Below are 27,447 nucleotides of genomic sequence, written 5' to 3' on the forward strand. Positions count from 1 at the left end.
GGCGCCGGACACGGGAGAACAAGAGGGCTCCTCTCTCTTGCTGATTGTCGGTCAGGAAAACCACATGAAGAATTCTCCTGGAAGCAGACACTACATCCTTGGACAGGTGACGCAGCTGCTCCACCTACAAGGCGCTGCACTCAGACGAGGTGCATCTCCCCTAAACACAGGCAGGGCAGGGCTGTTTCAGGGGAGCCTCCCCTGCTCACGCACCAGACACGACACGCAGAGTCCCTCCCTGTGGCCATGAGGTGAGCAGCGCTTTGCACACGAGAGGCGCTTTCGGAGTAGTTGCTGAACGAACGGCAGGGCACAGTCATGCTCTTGAGCCTCTCCACTCAGCAAACTGTGGGTGCTAATGAAGGCAGACTGGATTTCTTGGTAAAGTTCCCAGTTCCAACACATTAATGCTACTTTATTTAAAGCACGATCAGACTCTTACCTCTGTACAACAGTTAAATAAATGTTTGCATTTGATCACTTGGAGAAAATGTTTCTTTGTAGATATGAAGAGTTAAGAAATAATAAGGTCTTTTAGTCTGTTATAAAAGGCTAAGTGCCAGCGGTAAATGATCGAGTATCTTCTCAGGCCCCCCTTTGCTGTGTGTGACGCTGGCTGAATTCTTCAGCTATTCTGATCTTGACTTTTTTCAGTTGCAGAGTTTGAAGAAACGACGTGATAGAATTTTCAGAGGAAAGGAGAAAATGCATGTAAGATATTTAACAGCTGATGTACTGGAGAGTAAATACTGTTGCTACAAGTCATCAAAGATGAGACATGGAGCTGCCCTACTAAATGAAAATAAAATTGCATTATCTAATCTTAAAAATGTCGGAGTGTTTTTTCCAGCTCTTACCACAGCCTGAATTTGCTTTGGACTCGGTCCTGAGTCAGACTTTCTCCACCAGAGACCAAAGCTGTTCCTTATCGGCTCAGCGGATCCCCCTCCTGCCCCTGTGAGCGTGAGTGACAACCAGCCCACAGGAGTGGCCGCTGACCCCAGCCCAGCCTACTTAATGTCTCATTCTTTAGTCCCTAAGTTATTCCCCTGAAACAAATGAAAAATTGAGAGAAAAGAGAAAACATGAGAACTGTCTCTTTTCCAGTTTTACAGATCTCCTCTTTTGCTCTTTTTAAAGAGTAGCCTTGTGCCCACAAATCTCAGGAAGCTATGTGAACGTGTGATCCCATGAGAGCTAAGGAACAGCAAGTACACGACATAGAAAACCAGGCACAGAGCCGGACAGGTGGTTCCAGGGACAGGCCAGTAAGGCCCATAAGCTGTGGAACCAGGGGCACAGGCCCTGGCTGCCATCGGACTCCTTCCCCCGGGGTGACAGGAGGACTGGGATGTTTACACGCTGACACACTCGCACGCTCGCACACTTGCACACTCGCACACTCCCGCGAGTGCAGAGCTAAGATACGCAAGGGGGCGGGGAATTGCTAGGGAGCGGCAGCAACTGTGGTCCGGTTGTTTCCCCAGGTCGAGTGAAGGTGCATCCGAGTGCAGCCAGGTGGGAATGCTTGTGGCTAGTCTGGATTCATTCTAACTATATGAAGAACACAGACAATGATCTCTTATTGATACTTTTATCATTCATAATAAATTACTTGCAACATCTCATATGACTTCACAAATCAATCTATAAATTTTATGTAATACCAGTAAAAACACCAAGTTCTAGATGATTTGGGTGCAAGATTAAATAGATGATTTATAATTTTGTTTAGAAAATAAGCAGGAAAAAATTCCGGGAAAGAAAAGGAAGAGACATGAGCCCTACCATATATTAAAACATATTTATAGCTATAATAATTATGAGAGTGAGGTACCGGTGCTTAAAAAGAAAGACAATCAATAAAACAGAATATATCATTAAGGAATACCAAAATAAATGTGTAAATAGGATATATGACAAAAATAGTATATCAAATGGATGGGCAAAAGATGGATTTTTCGGCAAGTGCTATGGAAATGAATGCATCACTATCCGTGTGTGGAGCTGGAGAAAGTGTGAGTGAGGTCGGAGCCTGACGTCACAGCTTTTACACCCAAAACTGGACATAGGCCAAATAATTAACCCAAAGGACAGCATTTGAAGAAAACAAGGAAAAATTTTTAAATAAAATTTAGACTGCAAAAGTCCTTTATAAGAATGACCTAACCCTCCCCCAAGTAAAGTATTGATAAGAACAATTATATGAAAAAATATATTTACAAAAAAACTCAACAGGAACAATGACAAACTGGAAAGATATTTGCAACTCAGCAACGGACTAATCTCATTGATGTATAAAGAGCCCCTACAACTCAATAAGAAAAAAACAAAACAGAAAAAAGATATAAAGGTCATTTATGAAAAGGAAATATAAAGAGCTCTTAAACATTTTTTAAAGATTCTCAGCCTTACAATAAGAGAAATGTAATAAAAACTGCAAGTTATTCTTTTTTACCTATGAAAATGGCAAAGATCAGAGCAAAAGGTTCGCAGAAGGGGAAAAGCCTCTCTTGCAAGGCCCTGCGTGGAGCCCGGGTGGAAGCAGGGTGTGTCGGGCTGCAGCCTGGGCCGCACCGAGGCGTTGGCTTAGACACTGACCCCCGCGGCCCTGAGGACTGGGCAGCCCAAATGATGCCGGCCGGCCGGCTCCTGGCCAGAGCCCTCGCCCGCCCGGCTGCCAGATGTTGCTTCCTGGCTATGTCCTCCCGTGGGGGGAAGAGAGAGCTCAGCTGGTCTCCCTTCCTCTTCTAAAGGGCCGCTAATCCCATCGTGGGGACCCCATCTCAGGGCCTCCTCAACATTTAATTATCTCCAAAGGCCCCACGTCCAAACACCATCACACTGGAGTCAGGGCTTCAACTTATTCATTGGGGGGGGGGCACATAAATTTAGTCCAGAGCAACACAGTTCGAAGAAGCAATGAGACCTCATCACAGGCCTGACGTCACGTGATGCTGATGGAAACATCTGCAGGGAGCAGGGGGAGGGCTGTTCTCTAAGAACCAGCGCTCACTGAGTGCCAACAGGGCCGCGATGGAGCTATTCTTTGTGACATTTATTTTCTTTTTGTGACATTTTGGGTGGGATTCCAGTTCTTTTGCATGTAGCTTTTGGTGTGTACACCAAGGAGGGCAGTGCTGGAGTGACTAGGTTGAACCAAGCTTCCTTTCCAGATTACTCATAGCCTGTCGCACACGGACAGGCCCCTGGGTTTGGAGGGCGGGTGCCCGGGGGGGGGTGCGATCCGAAGTTCAAGGACAGCTAAAGATGCTGAATGGGATTTGTTCTCTACAGTGAACTGTTTCGTTTCAGCCTAACTTGTAACTGAAGCCCCAGGAAACGTCTTAGTTTTCACCAGGCTAACTGCTGTGAAAGCAGCAGGAACCACGCAGAGTCCTTTCTCCTCCTGTCACCTCCTGAGGGCAGCCCGTAGAGGACGGCACTTCCTCCTCTCACTCACCAGGGGACCAGGGAACAGAGAGGCGACCACACCCCACCCCTGCATGCGTGGAAGAGGCAGCCTCCTTTTCAGACCACCGTCCAGGCTGGGCAGCAGGACTGGGAAAGGAACGGCCAGGGACGGCCGGATGGTCTGCTGAGCCACAGCGGGCTCAGGCCGAGGCAGATGGGCCCCAGGCAGCTTCAGAGGACCCCCAGAAGGCAGATGTGTGAGTGTGAGTGTGTGTGTGTGTGAGTGTGTGTGAGTGTGTGTGTGCACGCATGTGTGTGTGAGTGTGTGTGTGCATGTGTGTGTGTCGGGGTGGGGAGCAGCAGCATGGGCCCCAGAGTGGCTCCCGCGTGACTCAGACTTTGCTGCCAGGACAGGAAGGGCATGGAGAGGAACACGCAGGCCACTGCCCGGAGTCCAGACTGTGGGTCTCCGAGCGCCAGTGCCCAGATAACATCCAGGAGGCCCCGGCACCTGGACTCTGGTGATCAAGGTCTCCCAGTTTTAGGCACCATCCCAGGGAGGGAGATTCCGTTTCAGCCATCCAGAATGGTAAAGCCTCAAAACAGAAAATACTTTTAGTTATAGAAACAAAAGAAAGAAAATTTATTTCTGCTACACTCAAGCTTGTGATTCAAAGAACAGTCGGCACAATCAAGTACAGACACTTGCGAAGGAAGTTCCAGTGAGAAGGGCCTCAAAGGCCAGGCACCTGTAGTTTATTCTGGGAGCCCTGGCTCCTGGCAGGGTGTTCCCTCTGGTTGTCACCTGAAGTAACCTCAGGTCTGGAGGGAACCACGGCACTTGAACCCTCTTAGTTAAATTCTTCCAAAAGCTTTCATCTCCACCGGAGAGCTTGGCTGCTCTGGAGTTCCGGGTAGCAAACTGATGTGGCTGCTCACAGGGCAGTGTGTGGGGACTGTCAGACCCCAGAGCTGCAACTGGAAACTGTCACACCCCAGAGCTGTGACTGGAAACACTGGGGACCCACTGCCCCACAGGACCCACAGGACCAAGTCCAACTTCAGAAGCACGGCACTGACACTCCATTCCCATCTGCAAACCCCTGAGAAATCTGGAGGCCGAGTTGATTTAATTATGTTCAAGGACAATACTTTAAAATCCCATTGTTAGAGACCATGGTGGTTTTGGAGTTTTTTTCGTTCAACTTATTTTAAAAAAAACAAATCACTAGTTTATTTCTGAGAATTTCTTTCTCATAGAGGTTGTACCTTACTGGTCACAGTAACTGCTCGTGTGCTGCTAAATGTTTAACAACTGGCCTTTTTGGGAAAAAGCTCTGATTTGTAGCAACTGCCAGTTTTCATGGTGTAAATACACAATGACCAATTTCAAGCTGCTGACATGAGGTGTCTGGTGCAGAGTTGGGCCGGAATGCACAGTCTCCTCTCACTCTCACACGGAGCCCCTCATACAGATCCAATAGCAAAAAGCCTCGAGAGAGTGGGGAACAAAATGTAGCAAAAAACAGGACGTGATAGTTCTTAGCATTTACTAGCTTCATCTTTAATATGCTTCATACATTTGTCTACTCACATCATTTAATTTTTAATAATGGTTGTGTAGGATGACTGGCTCTCAGAGGGCCTGAGACGTTACCCAGTGGCCATGGTGAGCCAGAACAAGCCGCTCCAGCGGCCACTGACTGTCACCCAGTCCCCAGCAGGGGATTCCATCCAGCAAGTGTTTTGCATATGTTTAGTGAGTCAATTCCTTCATTAATTCATGAGTAACTATTAGGGCCTAAAGTTTTACAAATGCAAATAAAATAAAAGACTCAGGTTTGTTTAAAATCAAATAAGAGGAGAGTAAAGGAGTCATCCCCATACAAAGAAAACAGGCATGTAAGACAAAAATTCTGTTTTGTTGGCATCAATAAAAAATAAGTCAGCTAGTAAACATCTACTCTTGATACTGTGCGGCATTTACATAACTCAACAGCTGCACTTCAAAGTCGGCAAGATAAACGCCCGGCTGTGGGCCCGCGGCTTAGCCTCTGGGAGAGGCGCCTTGCCTGGGGTCCTCGCTGGTCCCAGGGACGGCTGTCAGTTTCTGGGTGGAGCAGGGTTCACAGTGTTTGATTATTATGACCCTTCATAATGTCATGTAGGCAGGGAGGGTCGGTTAGGAGCACAGGTTGGAGCCCGATGGCCTGGGTTCGAACCTCAGCTCTTCACACTGTGTCCCGAGGCATCCGTCACAGTGCTTTCCCCCGGGCTGGCCTCTCCTTACCAGCAAACAGAACAACACACCTGCTCCGTGGGGCGTGGGTGAAACCCAGCGGGCTGAGCTAATGAAGTAATTGGAGCAAAAACATAAGTGGCCTGTAAGGGTTAGCTGTTACGTTGTTATTACCTGTACATCATGTATCCTATTATAAGGGAGAAAAAATACAGCTTTTAAGAAACAGAAGTAGAACTACATATAGTGTTGCAACGTTTCCTAATTCTAAAAATGTTCATATTCTACACGTCTTGTCCACTCCGGGCTTTTCTGATTGACCCAGCACGTGGGCACACCCACACCAGCAGTAGGGCACAGCGCCCGTGTTCCCCGCCCTCGGGGACCCTGCCTGCCTCCTCTCACCTCCTCCTGGCTCACTTCCTCCTCAGCCCTCCCAGCTCCACGGTGGCTCCACGGTGGCTCCACGGTGGCTCCCCGGCAGCCCTCCGTCCCCACCCGGCCCGCACAGGGGCCCGGCGGAGGGGCTCCCAGTCCCGCTGCTGCCTGGGCTGAAGGGCCTGGTCTCAGATCTCAGGTCTCACTGACTTGAGAGGGCGGGTGTGGAGGCCACTGCTGGGACCCACGCTGCCAGGCTGCCCCTCTGAGCCCCTCTGACAGGGCACAGGAGGCAAGTGCCGTGGGAAGCCCGAGTATGCAGGCGGGAGTGACTGGAGGTGTGACTGTAGCTCTGGGGAGAACTTCGGGTGACAAGGAAACGAAGGGGAAAGCACTGGACTGCATTCAGAGTTCATAGTGTCTGGCACTCACAGGGTTTCAATAATTAATACTTTCCATGGGACACAGGAACACTGAATGGTAAATAGCTCACTTCTGTCGAGTCTGACTGAATAATTTATCATCTCCAGGCGAGACCAGGGGGTCGGGTTAGTTGATAGTAACTCTGCCTCCAACACCCTTCATGTACTTTCCCCGAGGCTTCAGTGTGATTATACGTAAAACCCAGAAACAAAAACAAGCTCTGCTGAAGCAAACGGTTTAAATTGTGATTTATACATTTCCCACCAGAGGCATAGTACAAAGCCAACGGCTGCTGAGCTACAGCCGGTGTGCAGTTTATTGTGCATAAAGATTTCATTCTGTTGATTGTGGGGTGGAGTTTCAGCTTCCTAGGGGGTGGTAGCTGCCCCTCCTGCTTAACGCCCATTTTTGTAAAACCCACACCCCTTTCCTCACATGTTCAGAGTTTGCCCGAGTCTGAATCCGCGGACAGCTTCACCACGGTGGCCTCCACACCTGCTCACTGGAGCAGAACTTCCCAAAGCTCCAGCTTTTCTTGCCAACAGTCGGAGACTGTAACTGAAATGATCCTGAAATTTAACTGACGGCGATACGCTGCGGCGCCCCCAAACGCTGCGGCGCCCCCAAACGCTGCGGCGCCCCCAAACGCTGCTGAAGCCTGGCTCGGCTCCGCCTGGCGCCGGTGGTGACAGGCGCGGGCACAGCTGCACCGGTTTGCTCTGTGCTCTGAGTCCGGTCTATATGCAAATCCCCGAGACGATGAAGGAATGGAAACATCCTTATCATGTTCTAAATAAAATCTACCATCTTCGAAATTTAAGGGTATGTGTTTTAAATCTTAAACACAATAATTATTTTTTTGACTAATTTACTATTCTGCTTTCTCAAAATGTGTGATTTTTTGGAGCACTGACAGTATGAAAGGATTTTAATACATATAAAATCTAGCGGTGCATTATGCCCATCCTTCGACGGGAATAGCTATTAAAGACCATTATTCACTGTCCTCTCAATCTCAGTGCCAATGGTACAGTTTTTCTCCCACCTTCTCAAACCAAGTTTTGCTAAGGCCATTTCCCCCTAGAACTGATATGTTCTCAACAGTGATTTAACGAACTTTCATGATGGAGTTTAGACTAGTAGGCAACCGTTGCGTCTAAATAGCAATAAACCCTAACATGTTATAGAGTCACCTCTTCCATTCTAAGGAACAGTGTGTAATATTTTCTCCCCCTTTTGTAAAACAGGAGAGTAGGCAATATGCCATTTTAAATAAAAGCAATTTCCCAAAGCTATACTTCTACACTCATGGATTTGTATACGCTGTCTAACTGAAGCAAAAACACTAAAATTCAAAGTAATAAAACAAAAGCACTCATAAATATTATTGGACGTTAAGACAAAATGTCCTAAAGAATCTATAGAGGGGGAGATCTTCCCAGATCAGAGCTCTTTTCAATCACAAGTAATGTTCTGAAGCAGTATTTTACTTCCCTTCTACGTGAGTGAATTTCACACCATGGCAGGAATGCTCCTTTAACCGAGAAAACCTACCCCAGCATGTGTTTGTTATTTCAGAAAGGTGGCAAATTTTGAACACTTTCTATCATAAGAATTTTGTAAAGTCACTTAAGGGAGAGCTAAAGCACATTCTCAATACAGAAGTTATCTTTTGGGGAAGCCAAGAACTTATAACACTCGGGAACCGAATATTTATCTGGTGAAATATGCATTAATTTAGTTCCTTTGGGGTCTCAAGGAGGCCACTAAAGGGCTTTTTTGTCATCTCTTCCCTGGCCCCAGTCTCTCAAAAATACCAGGCTGGTGTTGGGGTTCCCCTCACAGAGACTGTGCCTGAAACTGGGCTCTGCTGACCCTCTGGAAAACAGCCTTTTCATTGAGAAAGGTCCCCAGTTACTTGTAACTCCACTGCCTCGACCTACCCACCGTGGAGACAGGCAGGAGGAGTGGCTAACCCCGATTCCCAGGATCCAGCTCAGCTGCCCCCTCGCCTCCCCGATGCCAACGAAAGAAAATGTGAAGCAAAGTTCATCTGAGTGAGAATCATTGTTTATCAAAAATCTCTTCTAGGAAAAAATGTCATCCCTTAAAAAAGCTTAAGTAATTTTCTGATGGGTTTTAGTGGAATTAAGATTTGTTCTGAGAAACTAGTCATCCACCTAGTGAATTTAACCAAACGTTTTAAGCCACAAACTAAAAATGATTCTCTAACCGCTTTCTTTTCCTCTGTGAAAGGAGGAAATATGTGAATTAACCCCTGAGCACTGCTTCTCAAACTCTGCGGCGGAAGAGCAATTAGTTAACATTATTATTATTATTATTATTATTGTTGTCCCTGATACTTTGGTAAAACGCAATAAGAAATGAAACGCTGGATAAATATTTTATATTATACAAAATGCAAGTCCAGATATTTTATTATTAAGGAATAATAAAAGGCACCGTGCACGCCCCTGAGCGCCCGCTCCCGTCTTGCCCTTGCCGCCTCCCCTCCCCGCGGCACCGCCTGCAGGGGGCGCCCGCAGCGCTGAGCTGACGGCCTCCCTCTTGGAGCGCGTTGTAAAAACCTGGAGATGCTCTCACAGCTACAGGGTCTGAAGAGTGCTGACACTACTCAAAATATGCTTCAAAGCGTCTAAACGGCTACGGACAACTCGAGGTCTGAATAAAGCCCCTTTAATTGTGTGAAACTTTGAAACAAAACCCCCAGCGCCTGCTGCAGTCCTTCAGCGTGGGAGGAAAGGAACCAGAGCGGCTCCTGGAACCGCTGGGCACCAGCATCTATGTTCCCCGTGACCTTGTCCATCTGGGAGGCAGGGAAAAGGGAAAGATTAGAGACCATCTGGCAACTATGTAAGAAAATATCTTTGAAAATGGCTGTGTCCTGGCCGGGTGGCTCGGTTGGTTGAAACACTGTCCTGTAAACTGAAAGGCTGTGGGTTCGATTCCCCGTCGGGGCACATACCCAGGTTTCGGGTTCAGTCCTCGGTCAGGGAGCGTACAGGAGGCAACTGACCCATGTTTCTCTCTCTCCTTCCTCTCTCCAATATCTATAAAAACATGTCCTTGGGTGGGGATTAAAAAGAAAAGCTGGCCTGGCCAGAGTGCCCCAGTGATGGAGCGTGGACCTAGGATCCAGGAGATCCGGGTTCCATTCCCGGTCAGGGCACAGGCCCGGGCTGCGGGCTCGATCCCCAGCAGGGGGCAGCCGATCAACAATGACTCATCACTGATGTTTCTTTCTCTCCCTCTCCCTTCCTCTCCCTGAAATCAATAAAGATATATATATATCTTTAAAAAGGTGTATTTTCCTAATTGAATATATGGAAAAGTAGTTAAATTTAGAAGGTAAAAGAAAAAGGTCTTTGGGGGAAACTTCTGTACTATTTTTCCAATAGGAAAACCATTTTATTTTTACAAAAGTTACTCATTAGAAGTAGCCAAGCTAAATTGCACATCGGTGGAAGTAATAGATGACTTCATGCTGGCTGGCCTGCAAGCTGGTGCGTTTATTTCCCCGAGAGACCACCTAAATGCAGCCCAAACTTCTGTGAGCACAGCACTACTCTCAACAAAGAACTGCAATCGCATGAGGTTATATCTCCAGCATCCTAAAAACTTTCACTGCATTTATGTTCATTTCTGGATCCAGCTCAGGGATGTTTTGGGGTGAAACCTCATATTCCAGATGGCTTGATAGGCAATGAAATAACAGATATATAAAAAAAAACTTTATTAAAAAATAAGAGTGGTGTCTATGCACGTGTGTGTATGTAGCTATGTATATGTAAATATATACAGTATATGTAATATACTGTTATTTAGCACATCTATCATAAGCGTCACACTTTATTTGTTACATTGAGTGATTCACAAGAGTCAGTTTCAAGGGTGGGGCAGGCACTTAAGCAAGTATGGAAAACATTTACAGAGATCTCGGAATTAGAAAAAATAGAAATCGCTCCCAGTTTTGACAAATACTATGTAAAGCATTTGAGAAAGTAATTTAATTCCTCTATTACTCAGCTTCCTTCTCTGTAAGGTAGGCTAACTCCTCTCTCCTATTTCAAATGGCTGCTGTGAAATGCAAATGAAAGGCGTGTCTTTCCTGCATAAACAGGCCGTTTCGAAGGGAAAGTCTTGTCTAAAGCACGTGCAGGGCACGGCAACCGCTTAGTTCTTCCAGTGAGTCTCCGTTCGCGTCCCACTCTTCGAGGACAGCGCTTCCCTTTCCCTCGCCCTTAATTTCTCTGCCTGGAGAGCCTGCAGTTGCAGCTAGCCCGTGAAGCACAGTGGACGCCTTGTTAAATAATCAGGTTATTAATTTCTGTAGAGGCCTTAAATCCGTAACCCAGAATAGATACCTTTTTGCTGCAAAGTAAAGGCAGCACCTTCACAATCGGGTAAGCAATTCGTCTGCCAATGTTAGAAGCCGTGTACTTACCTGGCCAGAGGAGAGCCCGAGAGCAAATGCCAAGTTACACAAAAGCAACAGGAAAAACTAAAGACAGGAGTAAATTTGGAAACAGAAGTGGCATGTAAGACCCAGACGGAAAGAACTGATTAGTGACAGGTGACTGAACGACGGTTAATATTTGGAGAGAGGAAAATGTCACATTACATACAACCAGCAAACATAATGAGCTCATGATCACAGCCGTGGGTCTTCAGAAAGGTGATTACAGAATCAGTCAATTGGGAATCACAAGGCACTCCAATCACGCTCATGAAAGACTTTCAGGGCTAGTATATGCCCTATAAAATAGAAGAAGTAAAGTTGAACTTGCGCAATTAAGAAAGCATCGTCCTTCCAACATCTATTCTAAGGGACTCAGGAGGAGGCCTCCAGAAAAGCCCAGCTGGCCGGAGGGGCAGTTTCCAGCTAGCCATGCAGAGCCCAGAGCCCTGTGCTGCTCTTAGGACGCCTGGCAGACAGGGATGAAGGAAGCCCACTGCCACGCCGCTCGACCACGGTGCTGCCACTAAATCCACTGAGTGGCCTTGGGAGTTCAAGAGCCTAAAGGAGTCCGAGGCTGAGATTTAGAGCAGGACTCTCAGTTTTCATCCAGTATGGCCATGAGGCCATCAGAAATTCCTGGTATATTCTATTTGTCACCAAAGAAAGGGGTTTATTTTTAGTGTGGGCATTCATTTTTAAATTAACAGACTTTATTTTCTAGTAGTTTCAGGTTTACAGAAAGATTGAATTGAAAGTAATCAGAATCTCAATATGCGTCCCCGTATACCCCCTCACTCCCACCCCCTAGTTTCCTCTATTATAAGTCATTATTGATCTTATGAAACCTAAGCTTCTACTATAGATGCACAAATTGACTAGCAAGAGTCTCTTATGTAAATAAGAATATTTATGAAATTATTTTGCTAAACTTTAACATTTAAGGAAAAAATAAAAATTGTTTTAATAAAGGAAACTGGGGAGAATTTTATTATAGAAATAAATATATATTCTTATTATGTGAAAAGTCTTTAAGTGGGAGATGGAGGTAATGAGTGAGCTTAATGCATGTAAAAGCAAATGCCCAGCAAATGCCAGCAGCTGTCATCATTACAGCCGCTGTTCTCACAGTGGACCTTGTTTGAAGAGGACAGTAAGGGATGCTGTCCAAGTAAGCTACTCCACAGAGCACTGGGAGGGAAGCTCCCAGAGTAAGCCCAGATGTTGAAATCACACTTACATGTTGGAGGAGGGAGATGCCACCACAGGGCAAATAGTCAAGAATTATATGAAAATTAAGTTTGAAGGCACCTATTATCTAGTAGCGATGACTGAAGATTATACTTGTTCATGGAAGCTGAGCCATGATGTCATTGTTCACAGTCATGGTCCATATTCGTTGAAAATGTAGCTTGCTGTGGAAACCCCAGAGCTACCTCTCCTGCAATGGGAGTTGGTGAGCAGGGCTGAAATAAAGCAGTAAGGCATCTCAGAGCTGTAGTTAAGATAGACGTCCGTTCCTTTCATTGGGGCCATTTCATTTTTTTGTTGTTGTTTAAAATATTACAGATGTCCCTTTTTCTCTCCACTGACCCATTCCACCCCATCCCACCCCCTGCCCAGTCCCTCATTTCATTTTAATGACTTCAGAATGTAATTGCGAAGTCAGTCGAGCCCGGCCCACACAGGCAGTGCTGAACGTTGGGCATCTCTCCCCATGACAGCTCTGTGAACCTGGCTAAAGCATCCTACCCATCATCTCTTGCATAACACACATGCGATACTTGACCTGGACGTGTGCACAGACACAGAGAGCCATATAAATCTTATGGGTATAAACTATAAACTTAATTGATCTGGTTTAGGGTCAATGATGCCTGAATAATATGAATTAAATGCAAGTTAAAATTATCATGATTCCTACAGTCTGTCCTTACTAAATAAATCCTGAGTAACTTATTAAATCTCTCTGCCAGTTTGGGAGCGCAGCAGAACAAATCCACCTGTTAATAGCAGCTTAGAATTCAGGAGGTCCGGGAGGAGGCCCAAGACTGCATTTCTAACAGGTTCCAGGTGTCGCTGCTGCTGGTGAGGCCCAAGGGTGCAATTTTAGCTGCAAAGATGACATCAGCACACAAGCTCCAGAGTCAGCCAGGCCTTGGAGAAGTGACTCATGCAGTCTGAGCCTTAGACGTCTCACTCACAAAAAGGAAACAATAGAAGTATCTATCTTTACTGTTTGTTGTGAAGATTAAACGAGATAATAAATGCAAAATGGTCAGTTCAAGGCCTAGAACATAAAAAAATGCACCGAAAACGCCGGCCTTGGCTGTAACTGCTGGCATTTCTACTGCCTCTTTGTCAGTGAAGGCTTGTGCATGACTCAGAATGTTTCCTTAATTCCATGGTTCACTTGGCAGTATAGTTACTGACTCACTGAAAGCGAGGGCATGGTAACTAGGAAGGTGAGTTTACCGGAGAACTTAACGCACAGACGGAAGGGGCAGCACTGAGAGCCGGTGTGCTGGATTTGACCCTCAAATCCAGGGTGAGCTTGCAGTGGGAGCCAGAAACCCTAGTCACCACGACGGCCTTCCCTCTTAGCTCTGCACTAGCCGCACCCTCTGGGTTGCTTCTCCCAATTAGCTCTCGGATCCCCCTGGCAGCCTTGGAGTTTAAGCTGCCCCAGCACCTCACTGCTCATTTGCTTCCCACTTGATGGCCTCTCCTCCTTTTGCCTATTGCAGTCAGAGGGGCCTTTTAAAAATGCACATTCCCGCTCATACCCACAGCCTGCAGAGTCCTGTCCGAACCCCAGAGCAAGGCCTGGGTGCCTGCACTAAACCCCTCTCTGCCTCCTCCACGGACAGAGGGAGGAAGCCCTGCCCTGCTGCTGGCCTCCCACACACCGTCCCCTCTGCGGGAACGTCTTCTCCCTGATCCTTACCTGGCCCCTCCTTCGAAATAAGTATAACATCCTAGGTTAGAAGTCATTTCCCCAGAAGCTAAATTTCGACATGTAGAAAATAAAATGTTGAAAAATGTTGAAAATGAAGCTATAGAACAGTTGTGCAAGATTCTTATAGTTAAAACGTTCATTCTCTATTAAAAGACCTAAAGAAAACTAAAAAGGGAGATATCTGACTTTAAGACTAGAAAGACAACCTCACAACTATGTCAGCTCTCCTGAAACAGATCTATACATTAGATGCGATTCTAATCAAAATACCAACACGGTGAGTCAAAGAGTTTGATGAGATGATTCCAAAATTTTTACAATAAAAGAAAAAAGATCCAAACAGTTATGATACCCATGAAGAAAAATGTAGGATGTGGGGGGAGGTGGGGAGAGGTAAGATTCGTCCTGTTAAATATGAAGGGTTAGTTACTAAAAGGCAATGGCGATTGAAGTAATGTGGCACTGTCACAGGGCCGGACGAGCTGACCCTGAGGGCTGAGAGCCCTGAGCATCAGTGAGGAGGGCTGAGGGCTGAGAGCCCTGAGCGTCAGTGAGGAGGGCTGAGGGCTGAGAGCCCTGAGCATCAGTGAGGAGGGCTGAGGGCTGAGAGCCCTGAGCATCAGTGAGGAGGGGAGCGATGGAAATGCTCACACCTGCTGGCAGGGATGCAGATTTAGAAAACGACTTGGTATTGCACAGTCCCCCAAGCCTGTTGCTTAAAGAACCTTTTACCTAAGCCCCAGTATTTGTAGATGAAAAAGTTCCATCCCTAGGAGACCAGGTAAAGCATGGACAGTCACATACTTGCATATCATAAAATGACAGTGAAGGGGCCGCAGCTAAAAATCATGATCTAGATGGATCTCAGAAAATCCATGAGTGGGGAAAATGAAAATGGCCTAACAGCATAAAGTATGATACCATTTTTATAAAGCTCCCAAGCATGTGGAAGAACTATAAATAAAATTCAGGAGAAAACTTACCTCTGGGGACCGGGAGAGAGGAGAGCGGGGAGGGACAGACAGGTGAATTTGACAGTTTGGGTGATGTAGTTTAGTTTGGTGAAGGACTCATGGATTTCCATGTTTAGGTTAATCTCCAAGGCCCTGGGAAGGGGCAGGAGAGGCCGTGTGGCATAGCTCTCTAATCTTAGCTCTCCGTATACTGTTGAAGCAAAACAGACAAGCTGCCAGGATCAAGCTTCCCCCTCCAAAGTTCCACACAAAGCACCACAGCCAGCCACGCTGGGTGCAGACACCCAGGCATGGGGTGTCCCCACACGCAGGCCAGGGGACAGCCTGGACCGGAAGTCTATCTGGCAAGCGGAGGGCAGGGAAAGACCGAAGGAAGAGGGAAGCCACTCCAGCCTGGCAATTGCAGCTTGTTAAGGGAACCTCACACGCGAGGCACATCTGCGGTGCTGGCCAGACAGAGTGGATCCCCCCGCTGCTTGACAGGTGTCAAAGAATGGCACAGAGCAGGGCCGGGTGGACAGGGCGGCCGGTCCATCACTGTCCCAGGTAAGGCAAGGCCTCGCAGGCCTGCCCAGGTCGGGACAGCGCCTGGGTCAGGAACCCGCATGCGTGAGGCATGGGGGAGAGGTGCTGTTATGTCTGAGGGAAAGTGCCGGTTACAGTCAGACGTCTCTGAGGGGATCGCAGGGAGCCACCCCTGGTCTGGCGCAGGTCGAGCCAGGCGGCAGGCAGTGGTCACAGCGTGGAACAGTCTCTCTTCCACGGAAGAAACCCCTCAGCAGCGATGTGAATTCACAGCTAAAATGCCACACCTCCACCTCCAGGTTCTCTGTGTCGCTGCCGGTGATAAGAGAAACTGAAATTCTCCAATTAAACAAGATTTCCGGAATTCCCAGCTCAGATGAGCAGGGGTCAATTTTCCATGAGTGCCCTTTGCTCCGGCAGCATAAAACCTGAGCCCTGCTCGCGACCTCCGTTCCTCAGAGCTCTGTGTATATTTCCCCCGTTTTATATCAAACAGAACCTTCTGAGTACTTCCGGGAGGCTCTCAGGTCGCCGGGGTAGGGCCTCACTGCCGTTCCCGACTGTCAGGGCCTAGCGGGAGCCCTGAGCCAGCCCCGCCAGGGCCTACTTGAGTCTCCATTGTGTCTTCTTCTTGAAGCCGTAGGTTTCGCACCGGGTCCGATGCAGGCTCTGTACTGATGCCTCTGAAGCTAGTTTACATTCCTTCCGGTGGGCGCGTCTTTGAACGACCACAGTGCTGCCCCGCCCCACATGCATGCCCCACTGTAACGGGACCGCATCACGCTTCCCTTCCAGAGAGGAAGCTATTTCCCACGCCTTCGTCCTCAGCCGCTCTAGGTGTAATTTGACCGATACAGAATGGTGGCACTGACACTCCCCAACTTCTGGGCCTGGGCCTTTGAAGGTCCTACACCCTTGTTGCATTGCCCTAGAACGCCCCCCTCACGCCACAGCGCGGGGAAGGCCGGGCCCGCCCACTGGGGGCGTGGGCTGCAGGGAGCAGATCGGAGCCCCCAGACCAGCCAGCTAGCAGAACCAGCCATGAGACATTTGGTGGAGCTCGCCTTAGGCCACTCCATCCCAGCCAAGCCCAGGGGGCTGCAGTGATATGGGTGGCCCCGGACAAGAACCTCAGAACTGCCGGCTGAGCCAACCTCGACTGCTGAGCCGCACGGCTGTGAACTACGGCAACGGCTGCTGTCTCAAGCCAGCGAGTTTTGGGAGTCACTTGTTACAAAGCAACAAACAACTGATATAGTCTCTTATTTTTTTACCTTTTATCTGAATGGGGTATGTTGTGTGTGGGGGTTTATGCATGTGTGAGCGTATGTGTGCATGTCTGCATGTGTGTGCATATGTGTACATATCAGTGTTCATGTATGTCTGCATGTGCGTGTGCATACGTGCATGTCTGCATGTGCATATGTGTGTGCATGTCTGTGTGTGTGCGTGTGCATGTCTGCGTGTGCGTGTGTGTGCATGTCTGCGTGTGCGTGTGTGTGTAGAAGCTGAGCCACACTTACTGTAGCTCTCCCACCAGATCTTGGTCAGATTGAGAAACGTGCCTGATCTTGTGCCTGAGAGTGCTAAAGAGCAAAGGTAAAGTGGGTAATTCCAAGACTTGAATATTTTACTACTGAACATCTCTCTCTCTTTCATGTCAACAATTTCATGTATCATTTTTTTCCTTCTACATGACTTTCAGCATTTCTCTTCCCAAATTGGAGCCAGTCTTTCTTTGTTTTCCTTTTTGATTCTTCCATGATTTGTTTATTTTTCTCCATCCTGTCGGTCGTTCTAATCCCCGACATCTCCAAGGTTGGGTACCAAAATGAGGCGGGGGACTAATGTACAGGTCCATGTGGCTCTGACGACTTCGCCTCCTTCACTTCAAGCTACATGTCTTGATATTCAGCACGGCCCCCTCCAGCCTCTGTGGCCAGCAGTGTGGCCACCACGCTGTGCCGTGGCTGCGAGAAACCACCCTGCGCCCCTGCTGACAGCTCAGGGGGCTTTTCCTGACTGGGCCATGTCAGGGCAGCGGGTGTGTTTATTTTTCTCTTTGACATCAGTGACGGCCACTACTGTGCCAGCCCCTTCAACTGCAGAAAGCAGGTGAATGCAGAGAGGAGAAACGGGCCTCTGGTCGGATCAGCACAGCTCTCAAGCTCTGAGTCTCACAGCTGCTGACAACAGGGCCTCAGAGAGCAGCAGCCCAGACCCACCTCGGGGACAGTGGGAGCGTGGTTGGGAGGGAGGGGAAGGCAGAGGGAAGAGGGGACAGTGAAGACAGACGGCAGGAGAGAGGGAAAATCTGGGGCTTGGTCTTTGGTAAGAATTAACTGGGGGATACTGGCAGGCGCACTCTGCACGGTTGCCTCTCTGCTACGCCGGCCTACCCGGGCTGTTCTTATTAATTACACACCAAGAGGAACAATAGAAGGATCAGGGCTTCTCAGAAGAGGGGTAATCAGTATAGTCAAGCAGAGTTTACTTCGTTCCGCACACAAAAATCAGCTCTAGAAGACAGACTTACTGCAAAAGGCAAAACTTTAAAACACTTTAGAAGAAAATGTATTTCTGACTCTGGGGTAGGAAAGGATTTATTAAAATACAAAAATGCTAAGCATAAAAGAAAAAAATTCATTTACTTGACTACATTAATTTTAAGAACTTCTGCCCTGACCAGTGTGGCTCAGGTTGTGGGTTCGATTCCTGGTCAGGGCATATACCTAGGTTGTGGGCTCAATCCCCAGTCAGGGCGTGTGCAGAAGGCAGCCAATCAATGTTCTCTCTCACATCGATGTTTCTCTCTTTTTCTCTCCCCCCTCTTTCCCTCCTCTATAAAATCAATAAGCATATCCTTGGGTGAGAATTTAAAAAAATTTAAGAACACTTGTTCATTAAAAAACATCACGCATGAACAAAGTAAAAGCACAATTCACAAAATGAGGGAAAGTATTTGCAACATATGTAACTGAATATCAATTAATATGTAGAGCATACAAAGAAATCTGGCAAATTAATAAAATATGATAAAACAACTCAATAGAAAAATGGATGAAAAGATTCAGCAGGCATCATGTAAAAATTATAATCAACTTCATTAACTATGAGGAAATACAAATGTAGACCACAATATGCTTTCATTTCACTCCTATTAGATTGCCAAAAATTAAGAAGAAAAGTTGGTACAACTGCTTTGAAAAATTATTTGGCATTATTTTGTAAAAATAAATATTCACTTGTGGACCCCTCCAGCTGGCATTCCACTCTCAGGTGTACATACTGGATGGCCACCTAGTCTAGGAACACAGACTGATACAGAATAACTGGTTTATTGTGGTTACATTAGAACACACAATAAAATAATAGCATCGTGTTTCCAGACTTCACGGCCACCCTCAATGCAGCCTTGAGAATTCTTCAGTTCTAGTTAAATGTGGAGATATGTAAAATCCTTCCTTTCCCACCTATCTTTTTTCTCAGGCTCTTGAAAAACATACTGGTTTTTGTGTCTGTGGATTGTAATTCCCCCCCAAAATCGATAGAACGGTGAGATCTATGCAGACTCTCTCCCATGAAAAAGTCATGGGGTTCGCTGCTTTCCTGCAGTCCCTCCATGTGACATCTCAGGGTCCGTTTCCTGGGCTGGGAACTCTGCTCAAAATCTTTCTCTTCCCAGGGTCAGGCCTCCGGACACTGAGGCTGTGCTGGCCCCTCTATGAACGATACGCCCTCAGGGTTTGCTTCTAGACGAGCAAGTGTCCCTTCTGCCAGGCTTAGGAGTCAGCACTCTGAGACACTAGGCCTCAGCAAACCTAATCCTGGGTAGGAACAGGGCGCAGTGGTTCCAGACCAGGGCCAAGGGCACTTAGCCTAAAGGCCCCACGGAGGGCCGGGGAGAGCTCCCGAGGGCCCTCATTCCTGCGCCTCACCGGCAGGTAGGCGGAGGGTCGGGCCCAGCTTCTGTGTGTATTAGGGTCATGACTGGAAACGACCATCCCTGAGGGATGCTGGTATGAACACAGCCTAATATTTATGAGCCCAGAATTGCGGAGGGAGCAGCCCTGAGTCCCCGAACTTTAGCTGAGTAACGTGACTCATGCCATCCCTCCAACTACCTCCAGTAAGAACAGACAGGGTCCAGTCCAACTTTACAGTTATATTCAGGGTTCATTCTTAAACATTCAGATTTTCACAGTTGTCAGCCATAATGATAAACGTAAAATTCTGAAATTATGAGGGCGTGGTTCATGTGGCCTGTGCAGCTGTCTGCTGTAAAACCCCAGCCGTGAAGTGTCACCTTAGGAAGAGGGCGTGTGCTCTGCAGCTGGACTGGCTCTGCACTCACTGCCAGTTACTCACTGTGACTTCGGGCAGGTCTCAGCCTCTGCATCCCTGCTTGCAAAGTCAAGCTACGAATAGCGCCTATCTCAGAGGGCGCTGCGAGAACGAAACGAGAGCATGGGCAAGAAGCACCGTCAGGCCTGGCAACTGAGATGAGATTTAAGAAATGAGAAATTTTAAAATTTAACACCTGTTCTTCACCACTTAGATCCATGTCCCTTTCTCCAAATATCTGTGAAACTGCAGCATTTTTTAAATTCCTCATTAACAAAAAATCTTTGAAATATTTTCACTGCTTTTTAAAAAAGAAGCATTTCATTGATAACTACTTAGTTCTTGGGCCGCGATGGACGTGCTGAGGTGGCATCGGGCTGTGACCATGATGACGGGTCCCTGGGCACACGCGCCAGGCAGGGTCAGAGGTAAAGGGCCAGTTCTGGAAGGTGCAGGCGGTGGATAGAGAACATCTCAGACACAGGGGCTTATTTAAAACAGAGACGTGGCTAAGATACTTCCTAAGTGGCAAAGTGGAGGACCGGACTAGAAAAGATGCCGCATTCTTTAAGGACAGCCCATCCTTAAAATTTTCAAAGGTGTCTCTGATTTTATCGCCAGACAGACTTTGTTAAACTTTCCCATGTGATATAAAGGATGGTCTGTATCTAATTTCTGAAACGATAGGAAGTTAACAAGCTTAATTAAGAACTCTGTCATTTAAGGGGACCCAATGATCTCAGCTCCTATAGAGCATTTGAGTCCAGCTTTGAAACCGACCTGCAGCTGGGACAGACACTGTCTTTGCCTGTGGAAGACCCGGCCCCACAGCCGTTCCATTCACCGCTCACCACTCTGCACACCCGCACGAGCTCCTGCTCCTGGCTTCCCGGGCCCGCCAGCTGCCTGCCAGCTGCCCGCAGCTCTGCAGCCCCTCAGCCCTCACGCGGCTCTGAAACCTCTGCGGGGAGCCCGGCGGTGCTCACCACGCCCCAGCACCGCTGCACCGATGGCCTGGAAAACCCCACGGCCTCAGCCCCTCCGCTGAATGGCCACCAGGTTCTACCTCCCCTGCGAAGTTATTCTCAGTCCAGTGTTACTGTCCCCCTGCTCCCTCCGCAGGCGTGAGCAGAGCAGCACATCCCGGGCACCCCTCCTTAGAGATGCGAATGCCTCTGGGGGGAGTTCCCGATAAAATCCCTCACGTCTGCGGGACTCCCACGGGGCTAGTGAAGAAACATGCGGCATGTAAGTAAATGCAACTGTTGACACAGTTTTACTTTTTAGTTTAATTTTTAAAATTTTATTTTTAGTGCCAATAATAAACAGAAGAAAACACATTTTGGGCATTAGGAATTTTGACTCTGGAACCACACTATTTACGAATAGTAGCTCCATCACTTACTTATGTTACTCTAGTCCGCAGACGTCTCACCTGCTACGTGAGGGTAATTACAGGATCTACCTAACAGGATTGTTTCGAGGGTTAAGTGAGATAATGTATGTGAAGTACTTCTAAAATACACACAGTGCACATTGAGCACCAGTAAGTGTGTGTGATGTCGTTTTCATTAGCATTAACTTATCAGAAAAATACAGCCGGCCATTTCCTAAGGCTCAAGGGGCAGTTTCAGTGACTCGGAAGGGGCCCCCGCGTTAGGAAGGGCCGGCTTGGTGGGGTTTAAGTTTGCCCCTCCTTCAGCTCTGGACTTGCACCTGCAGACACAGCACAGCACCGAGCGCCTGCCTCCCATCACGCGGTGCCCACGGCAAGCAGACGTGCCGGTGTGTTCCCCTTCCTCCTGCCACCCATCGCCCCCGAGGGTGACCGCACTAGACACGCCACCTCCTGCCTCCCTGAGGCTCCCAGGTCACGGCTGTCCACCTCCCTCTGCCTCCTCGCGTTTGTTGTCCAGGTTATCCTCAGCCCTGACGGTCTGCTTCACATTTCTTGGGCCCAGCACTTCTTACTCTTTGGGGGGCACCCCTCCCATTTCTTCGAGTAGCATTGTTGCCCCGGCGCTTTCCCTCCTCTCTCCGCACCTGCCCGGAACGACCCCACTTTCTCTCAGGACTTCAACTGGCTGCTGGCACCTCAGGCACCGTGGCTGCCCCGCCTGAGGCCAGGCCTCACCACTTCCAACCAGCCGATGGAAATCGCCGCTTAAGTGCTGCTGGGCTGCCATCTTTCCCCCACTTTAAAATTCTCCTTCCCACGGTCACCAGAAGGACCTTCCTAAAGTGTAAATGGGCCTCATCACCCTGAAGCTAAAGCTCTGCAGTGGTTTCCTGCACCTTGTAGATAAGACCCTGAAACCTGTGAACCACCAAAGATCCCTCCTGGACCTCACGTCCCACACTCAGAAGGCTCCCTACAGACGTTTGTTGTCCAGGTTATGCTCAGCTCAAACAAACAACATGGTTCTAAAAGCCATTCAGATCACCTTCCAGTACAAGTTATCGATTGCAACCTTACAATCAATTAGGAGAGGTCCTCAACTCTAATCAATGAATATCACCAATCTCTTGAACTGACCTTTTTTAGGACAATTCATATTGTCCCCCATTACATATTGTCGCACTTCAAAAGAAATAGATTTATAGATTTTTCATGATAATCAAAGCGTATTATATTAGTACATACAGTTAAATATACTTAAACCAGTTATACAAAGGAAATGGAAATAATGAAAACCAGTAAGTTGACAGCATTGCCGCAAGTTTAGGCTTTGAATCCATTATGAATTTCAGATCCCCATTTATAGACCTGCTGACGCCCAATGCTTGCTGCAAAGCGGTGCCCATCTGCTGAGCGTGCACCCCTCTCGGAGCCTCCGCCAGCGTGCAGGGCCAGCGCGTAGGGGTGTGTAGAAATCAAGAGGAACCGTGCAAGACGGGGCGGTGGTCGGACTTGTGGGTCTGACCTCTGCCCTGACCAGGTGACTGTGATGATTAAGGTGATTAATTAGCTTTTTAAGATGTTACTTTCTTCATTTTCAGAATGCGGGGATTTAACTATACGGATCTCTAAGGCCCCTGCCGGCTTTGAAATTTGAACATTTAGCTACAGCACAGGCGTGGAAACGAAAAGCCCGCCCCAACCATGCTTAGAGGGGGGCAAGTCCCCGGTGCCTCAGTCACCGCGTGAAAAGGCCCAGGCGCCCAGACTGATGAGGCCCCCCATCCACGTTCCCGCAAGGCCCCCTCGCCGCTCTAACCAGGCTGGACATTTCCGTGTGATGCAGCCTGGTTTGCTCTGGGCTGGAATCAATAAAAATTTCCTAGAGAATTCAAGATGCACCCCACGCTGCTTTCAGGTACAAGAAGAGATAAATCCTTAGCCTTCAGCAACACACCCTAACCGTTCACAGGGACGGGCCGCATGGGAGACTGTGTTTAGCTGCGTTTGCTGCATTAGGTCGTAACGGCCTGGGCAGGGAGGCCCAAGGCAGCGCTGGCTGCGGGCACAGTGCGAGGCACCCGCCGTCCGGCTCAGCGGCCGGCTGTTCTCTGCAGTGGCCGTCTGTGCACCGGGTGGAAGTATAGCTGAGTCGGGCTGGCTTTCCCATTTCGTGCCACATTTTGCTTTATGACGAGATGCCAGCCAGAGTCGACACCATCAGACTTGAGAGTTAGCAGCATAACCAGTATCACATCATGAGAAAGAAACAGGCCTGCACGCTGCACACGGTTCAAGCCACGTTACCCACACTCCCTAGGCCAGAAGTCCAAACTCAGAGGAAATCCGGCGGCCAAACCTCAGTTGGCTCTGATTTGAAATCTCATGTTTGTCAGAAGATATGAAAGCCTTAGAACTGAATAGAAAAATGTGTAAAAATGTGACATACCGAAAAAAAATAGACAATTCACCCAGTCTTGTGAGTCCTGGAAGTGTGAGATTCCTCCCAGAGACAGCGGCCCGGCGCCTCATAGACTGGAGCCCTAAAAGTCACTTACCCTATGACGACACAGGAGATGGCGGTCCCCAGGAAGGCATATGTTAAAATAGATCCTAAGTTTTGAAAAAAGTGTCTCTGGGGAGAAAAAAATATATATATTTTGTATAGTACATCAGCATTTTATCTTAGTGTAACAGGAAATAAAAATAATGCATACATTTTGCTGACTCCCCCTTCCTCGCTGCTTGGGCAAGTTTTGTTGTTAGAACCTCAGTTCCTGGCCTTATTGTACAATAAGACTTTCCTAATCTACACTGCAAAGGCCAGAGGCGTCTCAAAGAAGCAGGGAAACACCTGGAAGGTGATGGAGCCGAGATGAGAGAAACAAGTCCCAGGCCTGGCGAGACCCGAGAGAAAGGGAAGGGACTAGGCTCTGGAAAGAGGGTTTTTAAGGTGTTTGTTGTCCCTGGAACCTTTTAGCATTTAAAAAATACCATTCTAAAAGATTTAAGTTGCCTTTGGCTTTTCTTTTTGGATCTCTGACTTACATTTCCTCTGAATGTCATGAAACAAACTTCAATCACCTACAACAACTTAAACACTCACAAAATGGCACCTGGCACTGGGGCTGGGTGAGGGGGAGCGGCCTGAGCGACCCAGCCTTCCACGTCTTTTCAGGGGCTCACTTGGGAAAACTCCCCTCCAGGCTGGAACTGACGGCAAGAGGGAGCCCAGATCCACAGGAAAATCAGGCCTGCACTGAGCAGGCCGCCAGCGCCTGGCGCGGAGCCCGCGCGCCCACAGCCCAGCCAGGAGGCTGCGGGGGAGGAGAGCAGCAGCCTCCGGCCTCTGCTCTGGGACTCAGAGCCCGGGCAGAGCTCTGCCCTTCCCAGGGGTGCTGGCAGGCCTGTGCCCTGCGTCGCTGACCTGGGAGCCCTGCACTGCAGGCCGTGCCTGGGTGAGAGTAGCAGAGCCCGACGCTCTGAGACGGGACCTCTACCCTGGGAGCCCAACAGCTGAGCGGGAGCAAAGCACCTGGGCCCTCGGCCACCGGCTAAGCCCAACGCTCGTTAACAGCGGCCAACAGACACATAACGTGAGCCATGTGCATATTTAAAGTTTTCTAGTAGTCACATTACAATAAGTTTTAAAAAAGCAAAATGAATTTTGACAATATATTTTATTCAACCCCCTAGACCCAAACATTATCATTTCCTCATGAAAGTGATGTAAGACATTTCTGAGATGTTTTACATTCTTTCTTAATACTCGGTCTGAAAAGACTGCGTATTTCACACACCGAGCGTCTTCGTTCCCACTGGACTAGCGCACGTCAGGCCTCGTGGCTGCGTGTGGCCAGGGCCAGGCAGGGCCAGGGCAGGGCCAGGAGAGCTCGAGGCCCGTCGGGCCTGCGGCTGCACAGCACAGTCTCGGGCAGTGGTGTTCTCGCCACTCGGGTCCACCGCGCGGCGCCCTGGCCTCGCTGGGCAGCGCGCTGGCGCCCCCTCAGGGACGGGGCGGCCTGTACTCACCTTCTTCAGGCTGTACCCCGCGTGGAAGATGATCGGCGGCAGCAGCACGTTGAAGAAGATTTCGGGGTCGAACGTCATCTGCGGGAGACACGGGGGTGCGGTTAGAAGGCGCTCACGGCACTAGCAGCTGTTTGAGAAGGGCAGTGAGGTCGCCCTCTCCGAGGCTGTGGGGGGACCGAGACGCTGTTGAAGGGGCAGCCACGAAGACGAGGGACAGCGACACGTCGCCGCTGGCAGTGCCACGGAGCTGGGGCGGCACTTCGCGGGCAGGGCCCCCACGCCATCGGAGCCAACAGCCCGGGCCTCAGAGAACTCTGTGGGCAGGTAAAACCTTTCCCTTTTATTTTGCTTAGTTTTTTTATTCCTCATATTTTAAATGCTTTTATTCTGTGTGTGTTTTTTCCTGGTCAAAGGAATTGGTAGTGCTCAAACATTTTAGTCTCTGACAAGGAGTTATTTAAATTTTTGCCAAATAAAACCTTTTTAGAAATTTAGTCTTAGTTTTCCCTTCTTTATCCCATTCCAGAGTTTAAAATATTTTTTAGACTCTGCAAAAAAAAAAAACAAAACCAAGAAAAAACACATTTGAAAGTGAAAATTGATTTTCTAGTATTTGTTTATTAGCTGTTATTTCAATGTTAAATTAAACTTGGCCACAAAAAATTGACGTGGTGTGAAGTACAATGAAATGAGATGTAGAAATTCTTGAATTCAGTGTCTGCCATATGCCGGGGAGTCTGAAAATGAAAACATTTTATCTCTAAAACCTTCCTTAGACTCATCCTCTTCTCCCCCCTCACACATGCACACGCACACACATGCACACACACACGCATGCACACATGCGCACACATGCACACACATGCATGCACACACACGCACAGGCACACATGCACACACACATGCATGCACACACACGCACAGGCACACATGCACACACATGCATGCACACACGCGCACAGGCACACATGCACACACATGCATGCACACACGCGCACAGGCACACATGCACACACATGCATGCACACACGCGCACAGGCACACATGCACACACACATGCATGCACACACACACTGCATTCATCGCTTCAGCACTCAGGCCTTCGCGCCCTCACAGTGCTCCCCATAACCCTTCAGATGCATGGGCTCCACAACTGTAACCCCTCCTCTCTCCCCCCACGCCTGCCTTCCTACTCCTCTCTGGCGATGCTTTGGCTCCCCATTCAACCCGCCCTGTCCCCTCCCCCTCCCACGCTTCGCACCCTCCCTAGGGGCACATGTGCCTTACCCCCTACTCGCCCTGAAGGGGCTGGAGCCTGACTGCCTCCCGCTAAGGGGGGCCACCCAGGCTCACCAGGGTGCCTCGGCAGCTCTGTTTGCTTCCATTCCTCCCAGTGCCAGCCCATTGCCCAACATATATTTTATGAAATGAAAAAACTTTACTTTTGAGAGTCACATCTATTCAGATGGAATGAATTATATGTGTGTTCATAATATCCTCACACTTCATAAGTATGAATTAAGTAAAAATTAAGAAGAGCCCCTCTTGACGCTTTTTTCTACTTTGGGCCGAACTGAGCATCCGCAGAGTCCCTCCCCATGCCGCCAGCAACTCCACTCATCTGGGGGGGGGGGCAGAGCCTCTCCCAAGCCCAGCTATTTGTCCACTGATGCTACAACCTCCTGTACCAGGGAGCATTCAGGTAGCTAAGCGTGGCCCCTCCATAGCTCTCTGTGCTTCGGTTTCTTCATCCTTAAAATGAATATAATAATTGTGATACCTAACTCTAAGGTGGTTATAAAAATTAAGTGAATTAATATTTGTAAAGCCCTTAAAGCATCGCCATTCAGTAAGCATTTTTAATAATTTATTACTAAAGAAAATATGTGAATAAATATTTTTAAGTTACTATTTGAAAAAACTTCCCTGTTGCCAGGAATTCTTGAAGGTTATAACTGTGTAAAATTTGGGCAAAGCTCTTACTTTTCCTTCTAAGTTTACTTTTTTCTAAGATAATCTGAAACACCATTGTTGATTTATTTTTATGCGGCCTCTTTGAGAGCATATCAACTGCACATTTGAGAGTTTTTAGCACAGAGATGTATTCCAAGTGCTGGAGGCATGAAGCCACAGCTGGGATCATCTGGAAGGCAGTTACAGTGGCACAGCAGAGCATCTTGGACAGAAAAGGCTTGCCTCAGCAGTTTTTTCTGTAAAAATTAGGTTAATCACTCAACTAGGACATTTCAGTGATCCGAGAGCCCCATTCTCTGCACGCAAGTT

The 27,447-nt window shown here is 48.3% G+C and overlaps 1 protein-coding gene across 1 annotated transcript in view; it reads right to left on the minus strand.

Annotated features, from left to right (window-relative positions):
- The window catches only part of SLC9A9 (solute carrier family 9 member A9), a 484,070-nt gene that overhangs the window by 418,392 nt on the left and 38,231 nt on the right, over positions 1-27,447 (minus strand). Inside the window, exons 3-4 of the mRNA XM_087818510.1 lie at positions 25,165-25,242; positions 23,691-23,767 (exon numbers count right to left, since the gene is read on the minus strand). Of these exons, the coding sequence (XP_087674636.1) occupies positions 23,691-23,767; positions 25,165-25,242 (155 nt within the window). The remainder of the gene's footprint in view (positions 1-23,690; positions 23,768-25,164; positions 25,243-27,447) is intronic.

Source organism: Miniopterus natalensis, chromosome 6 (assembly GCF_054644295.1).
Source record: "Miniopterus natalensis isolate mMinNat1 chromosome 6, mMinNat1.hap1, whole genome shotgun sequence".
Lineage (NCBI taxonomy): Eukaryota > Metazoa > Chordata > Mammalia > Chiroptera > Miniopteridae > Miniopterus > Miniopterus natalensis.